The sequence below is a fragment of the Atractosteus spatula genome, chromosome 15, assembly GCF_055471065.1.
Source record: "Atractosteus spatula isolate fAtrSpa1 chromosome 15, fAtrSpa1.hap1, whole genome shotgun sequence".
Classification (NCBI taxonomy): domain Eukaryota; kingdom Metazoa; phylum Chordata; class Actinopteri; order Semionotiformes; family Lepisosteidae; genus Atractosteus; species Atractosteus spatula.
The window spans coordinates 18,872,460-18,893,359 of NC_142720.1; the positions used below are offsets into that span (position 1 = coordinate 18,872,460).

The 20,900-nt window shown below is 35.7% G+C and overlaps 1 protein-coding gene across 5 annotated transcripts in view; it reads left to right on the forward strand.

Moving 5' to 3' along the window:
* Positions 1–20,592, forward strand: part of LOC148820173 (KH domain-containing RNA-binding protein QKI) — a 127,582-nt gene extending 106,990 nt beyond the window's left edge. The window contains exons 5-8 of one of the 5 annotated variants that reach the window (XM_088933745.1): positions 10,307–10,394; positions 11,905–12,180; positions 14,629–14,703; positions 19,506–20,592. In XM_088933745.1, the coding sequence (XP_088789871.1) occupies positions 10,307–10,394; positions 11,905–12,180; positions 14,629–14,703; positions 19,506–19,522 (456 nt within the window). In that variant the 3' untranslated portion in view covers positions 19,523–20,592. Of the gene's footprint in view, positions 1–10,306; positions 10,395–11,880; positions 12,181–13,347; positions 13,586–13,841; positions 14,704–19,505 lie in introns of those variants that run through there. The other 4 variants (XM_088933743.1, XM_088933746.1, XM_088933742.1 and 1 more) reach the window with 4 other exon arrangements.
* The last annotated feature ends 308 nt before the right edge of the window (positions 20,593–20,900 follow it).

A 20,900-nucleotide genomic window follows, 5' to 3' on the forward strand; every position in this document is an offset into this window, starting at 1 on the left:
CTGTAGGACAAGCTGGGACAAGCCATCCATCTTAATTCACCATTTCTTTCTTTTTCCTTTTTATCAAGGGAGGGGGTTGGGGGGGGGGATGTTAAAAAGCCTTGAAAAGTAGTGATTCAACAACTGTTTTCTCCTTGGAGGTCATAATTCATAGTTCTGAAATACTTTATTTGAATATATATGAATGCATGACCTTTAGGCATTTTTTAGGCAATTTTTTTTACTATTGTAGAATTTACAGATACAAATTCTGCCTTCCCTCAAATGCTGTGTTTTTGTAATACTTGATATTTTATTACTGATAATTTAGTTTGGATGACAACTGTCTTTCCTACCTTTAAAGCTTGAATTCAAGCCATTCTTATTTTGCTTTTTAAAACAGAACCACATTAAGCAGACTAAAATAGACAGTGGAAGATACAGGGTATCTAAACAGTTAAAAAATTACTTATGCTTGAATTTTTTTTATTTTCTGACATTTTTGTTTATGTTATTGTGCATTTTCAAAACATGTCATGAAATGTATACTATTAGTATTATTATATTTAGGAGTTCAGTATTAAGGAGTATTTTATTTTGCTGTTAGGCCAACAGTGAGCCAGCATCTTCTATTTTTTTTTACGTAAGGTAATGCCCAGTACTATTGAGCAAAATCCAACAAAGTAAACTAAAAAAAAATTGGTGAAATTGATTTAAAACAATCACCACTGAGATTTCTTATGTCTGTTTCTATAGTGACAGAGATTTGCCATATTTTCGTTACAGAGTTTGACTTGAAACACATTTTGGCATACAGAAAGTCACCTGCTGAGATTTTGTTTCCCCAGAAAAAGTCAGATCTATCGACTATAATCTGCGAGTTTGCAGGAAGCCCATGACATAAATTGAATAAGTCTCACACAGGGCGAGATACCACAGACCGAGAAACCTGTAAAAGCTGTATAAGGATACATCAATCAGGAATAAAAAAGAGGGACAAGTGTTGTGCAGATATTCTGTAAATATCTAACTTCACTAATGGGTTGTCATTATTCCCTTAACAGTGTTGTCCTCATTGAGTTCAGGTTGTCAACATTGACAAATGGAATAGCCCCCTGACCCAGCTGGACATGTATTACTTAAAGGTTCTGGAACTGTGATACTGCCATGTTAAATGTGAGTGGACTTACAGTACACATGAGCCAAAGGGCCTGTGTTTTTGTTATTGTTCTGCCAGTCTATGTTATATTGTAATAAAAGTGTAGTAGCGATCTGTTAAGTGTTTTAAAGAGCAAATTAATAACTGAAGGTGTTTATTAATGCATATCTGAAAAAAAAAATTACAAACCAGAAGAATTGATTAAAAATGAATGCTACAGTTTCTCAAGCTGGCTAACAATACTAATTCAATAAGACTGAAAGTTGAGTAAGAAAAGATAGGAAGATCAGGAAATGTTGGCAAGATCTTTTCCCTAGTGTATCTTTAACATTGTGACCCACAAATTTGTCAAGCGAAACAGTACAGCCATCTTTGCATATCGTTTGAGCTGAGGGCTTGCTTTCAAGAAGATAAGCAAGCTGTATAGCCCAGAAGAAATAATGATGCTAATTCATCTTGTCTGTCTCACAAGGTGTGCAGAAGTGCCGTGTCTGTAAACAGCTCTCTGCAAAGGCCTGAAAAATAAACCCTTTCAAAAACCAGATGAGTAAATAGATTCATGCTCATCAAGGCAGATCATTGCATTTTTAACTTCTGCAGCCATAAGCTTGCGAGTTCTTTATGGCCCAAAGATAGGCTGTGTCACAGTTCCAGGTGGTCCTCAGCAGCAGTCCATTCTGTACTCTCCAAAACTCCTTTAAAATTTATAAAACCCACAATATTCATATAAAAGTAAATGGTTTGTGTGCAAAACCACTGGCATTTGTATTCCTCTGTGCATAAAAAAGTTTTTATTTTCTTTCATGTCAGTGTGAAGGGGTGCTTCTGTGCAAGTGAGGTAACCTAGCAACAGAAGATGCAACCTGTCTTCACACTCTGAACAACTGTGACAAGCATTTTTGGTTTCATATGGATTGATTTATTTTTAGTAAACAAGAGGGTGCACTGGTGAGTAAGAACTCACGTATGAGTATGAACATACTCAACTTCAACCGACCGGTAAAAAATGTCATGGTAAGGGAGTCAGAAAAAACAGTGAAGCTTATTTAAGTTTAGATTTTTCTGTACTGGATTAAGTGAGTTCTGTGTGCATTACATGCAGTGAAACATTGTCTAAAAATGGTTGTAGAAAGTCTTCCAATTTCACTGGTATCAAAAATTTTATATTGACAAATTAACCTAGTTTCTTTATGTTGAGCTTTCTTTAGGTATGAGGTGTTGAATCCTTCCGTTCTTTTTCTGTTTTCTGCATTTCAATGTATAAAAACCCTCTGCTCAAAACTCATTTTAATGCATTGAGCTGAGTTCAGTACTAGATGAAAGCACAACACAAATTGAAAAGAGTTTAAAAATGTCTATCTTAGATGAACTGAAAATAACAAAACCCTGTCTAAAATCTTGACCTCAAGCTATTTTGCACAGGAGTATTTGAGAAGAGGTTCTTTGTCAAGAAACTACAAAGAAATCAAGAATTATATCACTCAAAACACCGTCGGCCAATGAATCAGTAAAATGAGATTTAATGTGAAACATTAGCTTACTGAGGTGGTGTGTGATTCCGGTTTTTGTATTGCAGCTGAACAAATCTACTATCAAAATAGCACACTTCTGTTTATGTGAGATTTAGCAAAAAAACTCTCAAACTTTCATCCTGGAAAGACTTACCATTGGATCTACTGGTTGATTGTTGAGACCAGTTAGTGAAAGATATTATTACCTCAAATTACCCATGTTAATGAGATACAATTAATTAGTCAAATAGGAATGTTCAGAGGAATGTATGAAAATATATTTCAAATAATTTTCATCACAATGGGTACATTTGAGATTGTATTTTCCAAAAGAACTTTGTTCTTTTATTACCCCATATTGTTTGAAAACAGGTTAGTTTAGGTTGAAATACTAACATGCAAATATAGATGCATATTGTGTTAAAATACGTTTACGTTTGCAAAAAACTTTTAAAAGAATATTTGATGATTTTAAAACAAAATTGTTGTTCCTTCTTGAACACCATTTTCTTTAATCGTAATTAAAACTAGTTTAAATTGTATTTACAACTTAATGTGTTTTTTTCCATTTCAGGCCCTAGGGATTTTTTGCATTGCAAGTACTGGAATTCAAATGAAGAAAGGAATGTAAATAAACTGCAATTGGATTGCTTAAACGCTTGGAATGTTTTTTTCAAAAATAAGTGTTAATATTGGTTCCCAGTGCACAGCTGCAGTACAGCTGGGCCTTAAGGTTGGGAACCCCTGGTTTAACTGACTTGTATTTTCCTTGGCAAAAGCATGGTCTGTAACCCATTGTGTTCATGAACTTTGAGTCACGTGTATCCTTAATACACCTACAGTATAAGCAGCACACAGTGGCTGCAGTACTTCTACTATTGTGGCTCTCTCTCAATAACACAGATGATTGATTTATAAGAAGCCTAGAAAACAAAACACACTTAAAATCTACTGTAAAACCAAAAACTGTTTGATATTGTTCTTTTATAACACCGTAAATTTCATGTGAACTGCAGAGTACAGCTTATCTTCAAAAAATCTATTGCCAACTTTATAATACAGCAAGACTTTGCTTTTATGATTTGTCTTTTCATGACATATAAATAGATGGTGGGAAGTCTTACATATGACCATATGACATGTTGACATTCAGGACACTACTGTTTCTCCAAGAAATTCTGAGACAAAGCTTGCTGTCATTGACTCCTTTAAAGTGTCTTATCTTTAACTCATATTTACATACGAGAATTCTATTACAAAAATGATCTAAAGGATTCTGTAGACATATTTCAAATCTTTATTGAAACAAGGATAAATCTATAGACACCAATAGGTTATTTTCATTAGGGTTTAGGAATCTTCCAAATGAAGAGCATCGAAAATTGGAAACAAAAATATTAAACTGTATATTGACACAGTCATTCTTCAGAGCTTGTTTTAATTTACGTTTTCTGTTTAGTACTACAGTAGTTTGAACTGTGGTTATCTTAATGCAGCAAGATTGATCCTAATTATAATTCTGATTATTTGTACAGTGTTTTATTTTTAATTCCTGTCCCTTTTATTTGTGTGTTTATTAAAATAGGTGAAAACATTTGTAGCCACGCATATGTCAAACTGACATTTGAATCAACTGCAATGAGTTATAAAACACTTTTTTAAAAATATGTTTCAGCTCATAAAAGAACAACAAAATAGACTTTGGGATGTAAAACTGAAACTCTCCTAATAAAAAAGTTTATTGCACACTTATTACTAGGACTTTACAGTTCCATGCATGTACTCTGTTATAAATTTGCTCTTAGGATTTTTCTAGTTAACACTAGTATTTCCAGTAAGAAGTGATCAACACCACAAGCTTTGCATATGTTTGCAAGCATGCCATTGTAAATTCGGCAAAACAAACTATTAGTAATAATATACTGGGAGGTGATGATTTCTCTGCTTCTCTGTCTTTTTTGATCTATGCTTTCAATCCAGTTCAATCCTAATATAATTGAACCTCAAACAAAACAAAGTGTTTATTTTTAAATTACCTCAAGGATGTATTTGCAAAGGTAGATCCCCTGAGAAAACACAGGTTTGTTTGTCCTCTTATAGCATTTCCTTTTGAGTTGTTGTGCACATTAGGTTTATGTTCGATGAAACAGTCTCTTATTGGTATCTGTTGTTAATTCAGTATTTCCCCTGCACTGGGAAAAGCTCAAGCTGTTTTTGGAGGCAATTAAGATGAAAGTTATATGTGCCAGAAAGGAACTAGGAAACTTTCCTAGAAAATCAGTTGAATCATATTGTGCTTCCTACCATTCCTTGACTTTGAATTACATACTGCTCTGTATACTTCCTTTAACTAAAGTCAGCTGCAGGTCAGGCAGGAAAAACAGTCTAACACACACCCAGAAAAGGCTCAAAATAACTAGCAGTCTATTTTTAAAAAGTATTATCTTCTAAATGTTTAGTAAAATGACAATTTGGACAACTATACTGTGCTTTATTTCTGAATCTATTCAGCGGAGTAAGCAAATTGTAAGCATGTTGGGTATTGCAATAATTATTTAGCTGATGTCTGACACAAAAAAGAACTATAAACATTAATAGTACAATGTGATATAAACAGCAAAAATAAGTTAATACAATAATTTAACATAATATTTATAAGATATAGTAAAAACACTGTAACTGAACAGTAACAATGTGCAGCTGCAGTTGGCAACTAAAAAGTCTAGTAAAAAAGACAAGAAGCACTTTCTCCTGTATAATGATGAACGGTCATGTTCACATTAGCTCAAATTGTTTTGGTGACATGTAAAAAGTATATTATCACATTAAACCTACTAATGTCTTTAGCTCAAAGCTACCATAGTGAATACTCCTTCAAACTCACAACCAGATTGTATGCTTTTTGGCTTTTCATATGCACTGAAATCTTGTGTGTTTTCAGCCACTAGAAAATAGTTTCGTGTTGTGAATATAGTGAAGTAAAATATTGGTTATTTTCATATGTTACAAATACTCTTGAGTTATTTCTTAGGTCAGTTCATTATCTGGTACCCAGGGAACCAAGACCTTTGCTGTACAGAAACTTAGTCTACTAAGATTGATTTAAGTTATTGATTTATATTAACTCATTTTACAGAGTAAACTGTATTGTTTCAAAGTAGCACATACTTCTTTTAATCAGACATTTTTGCCAAGTAAATTGATACGCACTCTGAGGGAGATGCAGGTTTCTAGATTGCTTTCCAAGACATGACCGTAATAGGCCACAGAAGAGCATACAGTTGTGCAAGTGATGAAGGAAAGAGGCAGTTGAATGCTTTCTGTCTTAAAGCAATATTTGGTCAAAGCAGGTGTGGAATGTAAGCTGGGCAAGGGTGACTGATATTTAAATCATTACAAGTCAAGTGTGATAAGATGCATGTTTTCTCATGATATTTCAGTCAAGCCACAGTGCACACTGCATTACAGCCTTATCCCTCTTTCACAATGCACCACATGAAGCAGAACTCTTGTGTTTCGAACAGAGGTCTGGACAAACGCTTTACCGTGTTAAATTGTAACGTACTCTATATTGTACAATGTGTGCAATTTGAATATACGAACGTTTCTCTACGGTCAGCTTGCATTGTTTTCAGGTTCACACTGATCTCATATTGAGTAGCTATGGAGTTATGTTTTCTTTATGCAGGCTAAGATAAAAAGCATTCCGTGCAAACCAGTGTGAGTGAGCACTTGAGGGGACCAGCCAATGAGATGGCGGCCGCACACAGGACTGTATAGTGATAAGTGGAGGAGGAGGCCAAGCACAGGAAGGGTGAAGGGAAACACAGAGAAGCTCCCTCTGGCTCAGAGGGGCTGACTGCAACACAGCCCATCTGCAGGAGAGCGTTAAACCAGTGCCGCCTCTGTGTGCTTGTGTGATGTAGCCTTCACTAATCAGTCTGAAGGGACCTTTTTATTTGGTATTTCAGGAACCATGCAGTCTTTTATATATAATACATAATGTCCTATACCGGGGCTTTCAGCATACTGTATAAGGGCACAATTTCTATCTTAGCGGCCAAGTTGCAAGTATAAGCGTTATAATTATTGTTATCCACAATAAGTGAAATCAGGACAAGCATTAAGCCCCAGATTTGCAGGGTTTTAGTTTCTTTCAATGATAATTACATGAAAGAGAGGGCCTTGCCCTCGTTTCAAGGTTAATATTCAAATATAATGGGTATTAAAGGTAAAAAATTAAACTGTTAAAATATTTTAGCCTTTAGTTCCACTGGAGGGAATGGCATACAGAAAAAAAGAAAAAACTATTCAAAATAATGAGATGAAATAGGTTTATCACTTGGGCATTTGCTAGCCAATGTAAATTTCACTTTAATCGACCTTATTGATGTCTGCTTAAAGCGCCTTTCCCTTTGTACAAATGGCCAAGCTTTGCTGTTGATCTTATACAGGTGCTGAGTGCTCCTTTTTGTGTCTCTGGCACAACCTTCCTGTGCCTGAACAGAGACTGCCTGCAGCAGTGCCTGCAGCTAAGATAGAATGCATTGGCATGCTTCACTTGATCAGCTGTCAGCTGTGTTTGCAAGAAAGATGACAGAGGAGAGAGGGAGGCAAGGGATAGCCAGATTGAGGGGACAGGTCACAGGAAGGTATACGATATGTTTCCTTAACCTCCTGCTCTGTGCGGTCTGTAAGCCAAGGCCTGTTTGGAAAGCTTGGGTAAATCATTTGCAACAGTACCAGATAGTTAACACAGGCCCAGCCTACCTCTGTAGTTTAACAGTTGAAAAGGAGAAGGAGGTAGGCAATATTGACAAGTTATTCAGTTAGCTATCAAATGTGTATGTGCTGAGCACTACAGCAGACAGAGCTGAGGTGGTGATGAGAGAACCACCGGTCTGGTGGTGTATTTCAGCCCATTGTGTAACAAACAGCACCACCCACTGGCACAGGACAGGTATTTCAACCTCAATATCAAATCCGAAGACGAAATTGATTTAGTCTAGAGAGGGCCCTTTTGTTGTTAGCTTGTTTCAAAGGGTTACTACTGCTGCATATTTGTACAATCGGAGTAACTTATGTTTGAGTAGGTATCTTTTTTCTTCAAATGATAGCTTATAAAAAATTATTCACTAGCGTGATAATAATGGGTGTTTCTTTGCTGTATTAAACATGAATAAAATAAGAATTTTTGCTACAAAAAACTGAATGCAAATGATTTTGCTTATTTCTTATTTCTTTTGCTTAAGTCAGATTGAAGGAAGGTAATAATAGGGTTATTCAGTCATACAGGTTTATGTACACTGCTCATGGTTAATAGTGAAACTGAGAATAGCTCTAGGTACCTCAACCCAGTTCCTTATTATTCAGCTAATTATTGAATCAAAAGTACTGAAAAACCTTTTTTTAGATGGTTTCTGCAAAATACTTGAAAGAACTTGAAAATTAACAGATTTTATTAAATGCACAAGCTAAAAACAACACAATCCAAATCTATATGATAATTATTAAATGATATTATTGTTCCTACTTCAATAGCAGCGATGTGTGTTTATTAAAAGTTTCATAATCAAGTAATGTGTTAATGAATTTTAATATAGGTAGATTTCATGCAGGTGATTATTTCCAGCTAGTCAAAGTCAAAGCTAGTTGTTTAATAGAGTAAAAGTGCCCTTCAGCAGATCCAAGAGTCTGTAGCTCTGTCTTCCTGTCCATGATTTGGAAGAATAGCTCCACTTTTAGTACATTTTTGTACCATGACACCACTTCTTCCTAGCTGTGGATTGTAGTATACCTCTGCATTACATCTCTTACATTTTATCTGTTCAACTCCTTTCTTTGCAGTGGTATTCATCGGGTTGAGAATTTGAAGACAAACGAATCATATGAAAAGCCTGTGATTGTATTGCTTTTACTGGTTTTGATTATAGCTTTTAGCCTAAAAGTTCTGTGTTTGCTTCATTACTGTAACTACTTATAGATGCTACTTTTCTTTATGCTTAGTTCTACCTGGCCAGCTGTACCCAGTTTTGCCCTTTTCCAATGAAAGGAATACTAGACTGAAAAACAGTTGGGAAAAAAGCAAAATGCTGGAGAATTCTGTCCTCTGAATGGCTGTGGCACTATTCAAAGGTCATTGGCCCTGTCTGTGTTTTTTAAAAGAAACAATAGCCTGCCACCATTTGCCCTTTTATTCAACGTTACTTTTTTTTTCCCTTTCAAAGTAAAACGTTGGTATCTGAACAGATTCTTAAGCCCGTCTGACAGTAAGCTGAAATGGTGTCATGCAGAATGACTAAACAAAACATTTCTCCGACAATGAGCTGTTTATTTGGATGCAGAATTTTCCACGCCACTGGCTGTGTCATTAGGTGAACTCTGAAGATGATACAGTCACTTGTTCTGGCTTACAGAATTATCCTGAGTGCCAGAGGTGTTTGTGAGAAATTGTAACAATGAAATTGTCTCCTCGCCATACACATGCATGTGTAAGTGCAAAGCCTGCTGCTCATGCTTACAAAACATTAGAAAATCTTTCTCTTCAGAAAGCTGTCACACTTGTCAAGCACATGTGCTGGATTGGAATTTGTTTACACTACCAGAGTGCAAGGACAAGTGAATAATGTTTCCTGTTCACAGTACTGCACTTTGTGAGCTGTCTGAACAACATGTTATGGAGCAAATGAAACTTGTAAATTGTTAACCCAAAAATTCTATAATTTGAATAAATCTTTGGATGTGGAGTCTGTGATTCATAGAACACTTACCTGGGGGGATCTGTCAGGAATGAAGGATGGTAAAGAAATCACTAGAAATGGCATGTAGTGGAAGGGTAAACTCCTACTGCAGAAGTAGATGCTAATTAATAGCTGTGAAATATGTCAGAATCTTTTTCTCTTGTGTTGTCACATGTTTGAATGTTTCCTAACAATGTTGTTGAAAAATTCAAGTGCTTTCCAAATATTTATCATCTATCTCACTGTTTCTTGAACACCCAATGTGGAGTGCCTGGATGTGTGTTTTTAATAGGGAAATTCGCAGGATATTTGCTCTTGTGAGTGGGCTTTTTTTCACCCAACAGCTTTGCAGAATTATCCCAGTAGCTGTCAAAATGGAAGGTAAAACATACAATACAGTTTATGCAATCTTTGTGTTTCAGCAGACAAAAAAGGAAAGAAAGTAAAAACAGAAACCATGTACTACATTATAGTAAGAACAGGCTGTGCCCTTGGAATATTTCTGTCTCCAAATCCAGTACAGTATATTGCCTACTTTCTAATCAGTGATAGTGAAGAAAATAATCTGTGCTTTTTACAACATTTTGTACATTTAATTAGAACAGAAATCAAATGCAAAATCATTTTTCTTAATATTAGACTCTAGGCTTGGTCATAATATTAGACTCTAGTCTTGGGGTTTAATACGTTTTTTAACCGGATAAGTATTTTTTATTTCAGTTGTTGTGTTTTGCACATTAGATAGTACAAGCTTAATCGATTTTCCCATTAGGAACAAGGACCCACCACAGTGTAGCAGAACGTTTCTGTGTTTCATTCTGTTCACCCACAGAGCAGCGTGTGTCTTTGGATATCCTTTTTCACAGTACGTAAACAATGCTCTAACTCTTGCTTTCCTGTTCCGCTCCCCCTTGCAGGCAGAGGGTGAAGACAGCCTTAAAAAGATGCAGCTGATGGAACTTGCGATTCTCAATGGCACCTACAGAGACGCCAACATCAAATCACGTAAGGATGCCTAAATTCACCTTTATTACAGGAGTCGAGAGTAAATGCCTATATACCATCTCATTTCTAGTTCATAAGGGAAAGCAGTTTTACCCTAATAGATTTATGTATATCATTTGGTTCCAATTTTGATTTCTCATGGCTGAATATTGAAACTGAACTCCTAAGTGTCTGAAGAAGATTGTATATACAGTATGTATTAAAGTCACTATCGTTTATCTGTAATGAAGCTAATTCTTATCAAACTCAAGGGCACATAGCTCATAATCAGATATTTTGAAAAAATAGGAACTAGCCTCTCTGTTTCATTAAGCAATTCATATTTGTGGTAAGAAATAGCATCATATTCTTGGAAAGGCTAGTACAATGCCCATAACAATTAAAGTAACACTTATAACCTATTAATTTACCTCTGCCTAAATAATGTAGACATACCCAGTGACCCAGATGAATAAAATAATCCCACATATACATTTGATCACTTTTTAATTAGCTACAAAGTAAATAAAATTGCACTAGCCAGTCTAGAACAGATAATGGAGCTCTGTGCACAGCACATCTAGGTAAGACAACGGTGATGACTCACGCTGTATCTTTATTGCTAATGGCACCCAGCATTGTGGGCTGAGTAGATTCTCTGGGTCTTGCCTACTCTGCTTGTTACTCATGATTGCACTAATATGGACATTCGCTGTGTGTGTCACTTAGGGGAGGGAGTAAGTGGCATTGGAAACAATTTTCTCCAAAACCAAGTCTAGGCTTTTAAATTAAGGACCTCTGTTGGGTTGTGTGCATTATCTTTAAATATATTAAATGAAAATTGCATATTCAGAATCAGGAATTATATTTAGTAAATGTAACCTCACTTGAAGGCAGAATGCTTCCTACATAAGTACATGCAGTGATGACTTCCTTTCTGGTCAAAAAGGCTAAAGAGAAATGCGGAAATGTAGATTCATGGGCTAGTCAGTGAAGTAGCATGCCTCTTTTTAAAAAGAAGCATTCCCCTTGTTAAGAGGATTATAGAGACATCTTTCCACTTAAAGTATTTTTACATGGATGAAATGTGAAGTTTATGAAGCCCCCCACAAAAGAGCAAATTTTTCTAAATCAATCTAGTTGACTTGAGTAATGAAAAAAACAATAAATAGTGCATGCATACTGTATATTTTGTATATGTTTATCAAGTTCTGAAAGGAGAATTCTTCTGTTTTGTTCTTTATGAAACCCGATGGGGTAAGGAGCTTGCAGCTTCTTGCGTCTGTATGATTTGCTTTGACGCTCTGTAAAATCAGGGCACGGTACTAATTATTTTTTTTCTCCCCCCCCACCCCTCTCCTCTTGCTTTTCTTTTTCTTCTGCTGCTGCTTCTTCTGTTATTTTTATTTTCTTCCTCCTCCTCCTTCAAACTGCCCCTCCTGCTGCTGCCGCCCCCCCCCCCCCACCACTCCCCTCCGTCCCCTCTCGGTTTCCTTGCTTACTGTAGCTGCCCTTGCCTTTTCTCTTGCAGCAACGGCCCAGGCACCCCGGATCATCACGGGGCCCACGCCAGTCCTCCCTCCCGCCGCCCTGAGAACGCCCACGCCAGCAGGCCCTACCATAATGCCTTTGATCAGACAGATCCAAACAGCCGCTGTCATGCCAAACGGAACCCCTCACCCTACAGCTACCATTGTCCCACCTGGGCCTGAGTCCGGACTCATCTACACACCCTATGAGTATCCTTACACGCTGGCACCCGCGACATCCATCCTGGAGTACCCCATCGAGCCCAGCGGTGTATTAGGTAAGCACCCTTCCCTCTGCCTTAATGCCCCAGATATATTGTGCCCTTTTGCAAAGCATTTCTATCCTGCTAGCCCCCAGCAGTGGGACCTTCCTGAGAAGTGAGATAAGCCTGAAGTATTTCTCGGCTAATTATTTTTACAGTACAGTAATAAAATAAACTGACTTTGACATTGCAGAGGTACAGGTTCTGTCAAAAGCTTTTTAAAAGCTGTGGAGAAGTCCTGTGAAGATAATTGAAAAATATGAATGATTTGTTTTGCACAATACTTGTTAATTTTCCATAGTACGTGTATAAAAAAGCCTGGATGCAACCAGTGTTATTTTTAGATGTTTAAGAAGCTTTTCCAGTCTGTCTAATAGCATCAGCGCTATATGGGTTTCACTCAATTTTAAAACAGTTACAAATTGAAAAAGTAAGAATATATAAAAAACGACTGGTGCAAAATTGCAGATAAGATTTAAAAAGTTTAAAGTTTTGCACCCTTTTTACTTGATGTATGTGGCATTTCCAAACAAATTATTTGTTAAATGTTGAATATTGATCCCTGTCCAAGCTATGGACTCTTCTGAATAACAAAATGTTGGTTGATTAGTAGTGAGCACATGATTGTGCAAGCCTTCAATTATTTGCATAATAAGCATTTGTTCTTTTGTGAAACCTGTCAGCAATTTGGTAGGCATAAATTGCAGTTCTTTTGTGTAATCACAGCTGCATGATAATCAAAACAAAAATCAATTTGGAAGGCCCAGCTTTTATTATTATACAGAGCTTTTAACAGAACCAGTAAATATAATCAGATCAGACTTTAATTCATGAAGAAATTACAGTATTTCAGTCTTTGCAAATGCAGTTTGTTAGGATGTTAACAGATATGTTTGTAAAGATAAAATTCTGATTGATTGATAATTACCACATGAGAATGCTCAAAGTAGGTGAATTTCATATTTTTTGTAAACTATTATCAAGATTGAACTTTAAATATTTTTTTCCTTAGCATTTAGAGATGTATTAAACTGTTCAACCTGATTGATGAATGTGGTTTGTAGCATATACTGTATATTACAGCTGGTTTTAGTGGGAAGGGTGTAATAGGAGTGCTACAGTGTTCAGGAGCCATCTCAATGTTCTCTTAATGCTCTATTCTTTCTTGTGTAACCTATACAGCATCCTCAAAGGCTGAAGAACTGCCACTGTACTTTGGGTTCCATACTTGTCACATTCCAGTCACATTCCATCGAGGAGAACCCTCCTCCAGGGTCCCCTTTTAAAGAGCACAGGCTGCACACACTGTTTAAACTGCCCAGACTCCCCTTGGGGGACTTTTTGAGGAGCTTCCAGCCTCACCCATAGACCATGATGCTCTTGCATCATTTCACTTCGGTGAATGTTTACAAAAAAGAAACTGGCCCTTTTTCCCGTAGTGTCTGCAGCCTGAAGTGATTTTTTTGTTTAATTTGTGTGCATGCCTGGTTAAAAAAAAACAGCACAGAGAACCATTGCTTCAGATACTCGAGGATTCAACTGTGGATGAGGTTAACTTGTGATGGGGATCTTTTTTTGCATTGGGTTAAACATGAAGACAATGCAGTATGTGTATAACTACACAGAGGATGGACTTCTCCAGAGACTAATTCACATTCCCTTCCTTTATTCTTTAGGTATGGCTTTCCCCACGAAAGGCTAAGCATTCAAGAATGGTCTTACCCAACCCTCATCTGATCTGAGTTTTAACAAATGCTTAGTTTCACAGCTGCCTTGAACAATATGAGCTCAGCCTAGCAGTCAGTCAGACACTTGCCTTAGATACCCTGAAGATATTTTTACTACTGAAGTTTACACTGGCAATATATTTTGCAGAAAAAAATAATGATGCAATTTTATCCTATATACCTATGTTAACAGGTGTTTCACTGACTGCTATGTTTTGGTAAAACAATAAACTGTTTTGCTTTACTAATCACCTAATTCACTGCCAACTGTGATTATTGGCTTATAGCCTCAATCTAAAATTTTAAAGAAACTACTGCAAAACGTTCTTACAAAACTGGATTGTGTCTCAGACCATTTCAGAGAATAATCAGTATTATTATTTAAGAGAAAAACTGGAAACATGGTTCTATTCTTGCTGCACTCCATTGATTATGTGACTAGTAAAGCCCACTTTGTGCTTGTCTGATCAATGTCATTAATACTGTTCTTTGGGATATTATAACTTTGGATCCATCAGGTTAAGGCAACATAATGGAAGTGACTGCTACTATGTTAGAAACAATATAGATATACTTTTAAAAACAAACTATTGTGCCTTAACTTGTATTTTTATTGCGTAACTTGTAGATACCATGAGTCATTTTTGATAAACCTGCTGTTGTTGATAAACTGCTAATGGAATATTTCTAGGCTGAATAATCTAACCTTGTTTTGGTAATGTTGCAATTTAACCAGGTGCGGTGGCTACTAAAGTTCGAAGGCACGATATGCGGGTCCATCCTTACCAAAGGGTTGTGACCGCAGACCGAGGTTAGTTTAGCTCCAGTGTTCGTGTTTATGAGAAATGCTATGGTTGGTTATGATCCACTTTGCAACACATGGACATATTCACAGACTTTTAACTCAAACTATACAGTATACATATTTTTTTTTATTCTATGAAGGGTTATTTTATTATAAAACCAGTATTCCCTCAACAGATTTAGATCTTACCACTCTTTTGGAAAGTGACATGAACATCGATCATGAATTAAACTGTCCACACACACTGAAAAACTGTAATGTGCTGACAATGGGTTAAAGCTGATGGATAGTGTCCACCATGCACTATGTAACAGGTCATTTTTTCTATACAAATGAAAAACTATATATATATTCGATTTTCATCTCTTCTGCATTTACTTCTCCATTATTTTGATGACTATGTGATGCGTGTGCTGTTAATGATAAATAATGGATTCCTCTAACCAACGTTTCAGTTTCCCCACTGCTTAGAAAAGAAAGATACAGAATTATGGTGTATTATGTTATTTTAACAGGTGTTGACTTCCTTTATTTTGAAGCTTTTATATGGGTTAAAGTGTAAGCATTTAAAGTATTTAAAAGAATTTATTCTTATGCTAAACATTTAGGAAAAATCTGACATGTTACAATTAAGTTTTGGCTGTCTTTGTTCTGTGAAAGTCAGTTTCCTTCAGACTTAGAGTTTCAAATGTCACTTCTAAGGTTATGTGAGCAAATCACATAAAAGTTTGTTAGCGTTAAAATACAAAGACACTGAAAAGAGTTTAAAAATCAAGATTGATGTCCTTAATTACACTTCTGCCTTTTCAGCTTGAGACAAAAAACTTTTGAATGCATTCCCTAATAAAAGTCATTCATTATATCTTTCTGAATTTTGGCATTTAACATTAAGAAAGTTATTATATGTAAATTCCTTGAATTATTTTTTGTAAAAAAGTATGGTATTTATAGAGTTGAAAGTTGAATATGGAGCAATAAGAAGCAGTTGGGGTGGTGTTACTGAAATGGAATAAGCTATTTCGAGTGCCTTATTAGTGGATATTAGAGTGGACTCCATCAGCTTGTTTTAGTAGAACACATCATTCACAAAAGAATGAATACAGCAGGACTTTACCAATGCCTTACCCAGCTGGGGAAACTGAAACCAAATGATGATGTATACCAGCACAAATACCACCTAGACCTTTAATTTGGTTGGTTGCTGTTGCAAATGAACGTAAAGTATTTCTTCTTGTGATCTTTTTCAGTGAGAGTTCTTTGTATGAAATACATTATTTTTTAAAATGTGTTCTATGATGAACAGGCAGAAAAAAATGAAGATTTGGTTTTCTGTTCAAATTAAATGAGACTATCAATATTTCATGTATTTCAAGCCTGAAGACTGTCGTTTTGAAGGGTCCAATCTGGTTAATCTAAAGGTGATCAAATTCAGTGTTTGACCACGTGACAAAGCAAATGAATTAATGCATTACCCCATAATTATTGGTCTGCCATCTGTATTCTTAAAATGTGCAGAGGGCAAACATGCTATTATGTCAGCAAATCCTTGCAGTGTCTAAAAAGACAAAAATAAAGTGAAACATAATTATGTCATCAATACTTCATCCCAGTTACTGCAAGAATATATTTTAAAGATGCAAAACAGTATTGTAAATATAATGGACTGTCTGGTTTACATAGAAAACATCAGTTATTTGCCTACAAAGGTAGGTAAAAAAGTTTTTGTTTCTTTTTGTATGTGTGTGGTCTCACATGCATGTAAAGGTATGGTAGGATTAAAATTTATTCCGTTTTTACAGTAAGAAATATTTTGATCTGGCTATATCATTTTGAAGTAAGTTGCAGAGATTAACCAGGTTAGACTGCTGGTTAAAATATGATACTTAAAAAATTTGCATTAAATATAAATTCAAAAGCATTTGTACAAAAGAGGTTTGTGGACCCAGTATCCTCTTTGGTAACAATTCTGATTATTACCTTTTTTATGTGACAAATAGTTGAATCAGGATTTTTTTAGTGTGAACACACAGTGATGGGGAACTAAATCTTCATTTTTTATTCTCCTGCCAAACTAATTTAAGTTGCCACCCACATATGCCCTTAGACCCAGCAGTGAAGTGTTCATAAAAAGAAATGGCTCGGTATTTGGGTTTATTGACAGGTCTTTTATGAATTGGCACTTTTTTTAAAGCTGCACATACAGGAAGTCCTATTAAACAGAGAGCCTGTGATGTGAAGTCATTACACACTTCAAGGTATAACCTCTTCTGTGAAATGCTAATGGTGTTTGTGTTAAGTGTTTTTCATGTTTTCATCAGTGTGCTTTCTGTTTTTGAATTTGTAAATTGCAAAACTTGGACCAATGGATACTCTTTCCTCTTTGAAAGCAATATTACATTTTAACACAGGATTTTAGTGCACTTTACATTTTGATGAATAATCCTTCATAATGTCAGTCTTCCAATTAACATATAAATATGTACCTTTGCTCTGTACATTTGCTATTAGGATGTTGTTTTTTTCAGATCTACAGCAGTAAACCTAAATATACCATTTTGCAAGACATTATTAGGGTATAGATACTTCTATCCTAAATAGCTAGCAAGCATTGCTGGGTCTAAAGGAATTGAAAAACTGGCACTAGAACTTATTTTGAAGTACTACCACAATTAGGCTTAGGGATTGCTCTTGTTTTTTCTGATTCGTGTTGAAGTATCATACATGTGCCAAAACTCAGATAAACATATTCCCATTCAAGAAGGTTTAATTATTGCTAAACGTCTCTGAATGGTGAATTTTTACCAAGTGAATTAGTTTTGCATTACTAAGAAAAAAGACCTTAATAAGTAACGAATGAAAACTAAGTTTGGTACCTGTAACAGGCAGATAAACTGACAAGATTAATTAAAACAAACTACATGAATTTGCACAATTGTCAAACCTGTGTGTTGAAAAATAATAGCCTGTGACTGGCCAGAGGATACAGGTGTTTGAGTTCTGTGGAAGCAGGGAGATGTCTCTTTCTGGTTTCATATTGACTAGGCTGTAAAAATGCCTCTGTGTGCTTCTCAAACAAGAAGATATAGCAAGTATTGTATTATTTTGTAATGGATTAAAAAAATAAGCTACAGTATACAGTAAATGTTACTTAACACTGTAAAGCTACTGAATAAAGCATGCAAAAGCTGCATGAATCTCAGTGCCTAAGTGATACTTTTGCTGTGTGGGCGCCTTATGTTAAATATTATAATATTACTCAGAAAGTTAATAGAAATCTTTATCTTTCAAGCTGTGAAAAATATTCAGCACTTAATAGGTTGCTGATGAGGTCATTCATCATAATCTTTGATATGTTAAATGATTACAGAGGTAAGAGCTTTGAAGCAAGATGATTTTTTCTGCATTTTTACAGGCTATGCAAGCCAGTAAAGATACACTGTCTGTAACCATCTACACCTTGTATGTTTCACTTTATTTAAAAAAAATGGCACAAAACTGATTTTGCACTGAATAAATAGATCCCTTCATCTCCTCTGCCTCAGTCACACAGGCTACATGTTAAAGAAAACTGCAAGAAACCTCAGAAAAAAAGTGAAAATGATTAAGCTGTTGAAATGAGTCTTACAATTACTACTGTTAAGTGGACCAAGTTGATAAAGGGGACAATTTGTGGATAAGATTAGACCAGATCTTGAATGGACTGAAAAAAACAAACCTTTCCACTTGAGAACTTTTATGTTTTACTGTAAGCATCTTTTTTGTTGTTGTTGCAAAGAAAATAGTATTTACAGGGGGCTTCTTAAAAAAGATATAAAAATATAAAGCAAGAATGTATATGAAATGTCAGATTTTATTGTATTTGCAGAGAAATAGCATTGATACTCAAGAGGGCTATTTGTAGGAAAGAAAAAATATGCATCATAGCAACATTTAGAAAATTTCCTATATTTTTGGATGTACTTTAGGGCTTTATAAACGTAGACTATAAAATGGCAGGACTTTACAGTGTTTATAAGCAAATGCATTTTATATAAGAGTGTCCTGTAAATGTATCATAGAGTTTTAAAGCTGGGGGTTTGTCCTAAAGCAGCAGCCTTAGCAATCCCCCAGCTTCCGTATTGATGCCTACACTGCTAGATCTCCAGTTTAGTATTGCTTTGTATTATGAGGCCAAGATTTTCATGTTGTTGTAAATAGAAAAAAATACCTGAAAGGCAATAAAATTTTATTGAGCAAAAAAAAACACTTGTACGCTCCATAAATTATTAAAGTTCAAAATTGTCTTCTTGAAGTTCCTATTTCTTCCAAATTCATTTCTCTTAACAACAAATTATTAATATTCACATTCATCATTAATAGTCGCTTTTATGCTTGCACTTGGAAAGAGTACTAATGCTTAATAGCAGTCAGAACTGATAACTGTACTGACTGTTGTCAAATGATTCTCATTGATTAGAACTTCCTTCTGTCCAGATTTCTTCCATCGACTGCTACTAACCATTAGTCATATTAGTTATTTTATTTCATTGTTTGTTTTTTATTTCCTCCTTTTTTAACATTTTATTTGTGGAAGTGGGCTCTTCTTCATGTTTGAAATCATGATACAACACTGTCATGATTTTACTGCATTCTGTAGATGGTGTCAATTAGTCTGTCAGTAAAACGTGCTTGTTTTATTAGTTGTGATTAGTTTTCATGTTGTCATCAAGCCGTCACTAGCTGAAACTAATCTCTTCTCTATCTTTTTCTTTTTTCCTTTTTTGTTTCTCTTTTTTTGTTTTATTTTGTTTTGTTTTCTAACCACCCAGCCGCCACCGGCAACTAACCTATGACCTTCTGACCTCTGAACTCTTCACCCAATGATGACCTGACCATTGCCTGGCTGCTGATCGGTTTTCTGGTAAACGCCTTTGCTTGTCTGTCCCTTGTGCAGCGAGCTGAGGCTCTGGCCCATCAGCTTATCACCTAACAAAAAACCAACTACAGCAAACAGACATAAACACAACGAAAAAAAGGTTCAACATCTCCGCTTTCTGCTCTGGTTGGGTGATAGTGGTTCTAGACCTGCACTGAATAGTAGTAAAGCAATAAGGTCCAATTCATCCCTCAGCACAGCTCAACAGTCCACAGCCAAATCCTGCCCCCATTTCTCCACCCCCAACTCCCTGAATAATTAAAAAACGATGATAGAAGGCCAGGAGCCAGCTTTCTGTTTTCCTAACTCTCAGAGGCAGTTACTGTGAGATTTCGACAAAGTACTTCAGCTCATGGTGATATAATTCGCTCTGAATGTATCGTGTTGTAATGATGCATCATGCATGAACCTTTTAGTCAATAATTCCATTGGTGGAAAAGACTTTTGTTTTACTTTTTTCTTTTAAAATATTTCACATTTGAATCGGCATAACCGCCTTTGCAGGCAATACTAAAAAGTGTGTAAAAGAATACTGTGATTGTTCCTGCCCTTTTCTGGAATTAGTTGTGCACCACTACCGAACAATGCTGAAGCTATGAGTTAATGAGCAATGAAGAAAGAGTAAAGTCTTTCAGCAGATATTGCAGTTAGAGGTGGAGTTGAGCAGCTGGAGCTGATTTAAAGAGACTCAGTGACAGCAAAGGTACATGCATCATGTGTCCCATTATGTGGCAACTGATTTTTTTTTTATAACAACACTTCCTTGTAAAGATACTTCTTTAAGGATGTAAAAGCCATGCTTGCCTATTTGCTGTACACATGTATTAAAATTGTAGATAAATGTATTATGTTGAGAAAAAATGAACATAAGTAGATAATTTTACGATACAAGGGTGCTGGTGAAGAGAAATATATATTTTTCAAAAATGTAGCCTTTTATACTTTCAAGTATTATAAAGAACAAAAAATGAACAAAGAAACCCTTTATTTCATGAGAAAAATTGTTTTCCTTTCATGGTTGGAGAGTTATTAAAGACCAAAACAGCCTTTTTTTTTCTTTCCTTTTTTTGTTAAGCATCTAAAATGTCAAAAGAATGAAAAGTGCCTTATTTTATTCATGGTCATTGAGTCTGAATGTCTCATAAATCAGTTCCTATCGGAATACCAGGTTAACACACCACTTTGTCAGCCTCTGCATTTAAGGGGAGCTGTGAATGAATGAACATGAGCTTGCAGCAATGAAGCCAGATTTTGCCTTGCCGCTGAACTGAAGCTTAGGCAGAAATTC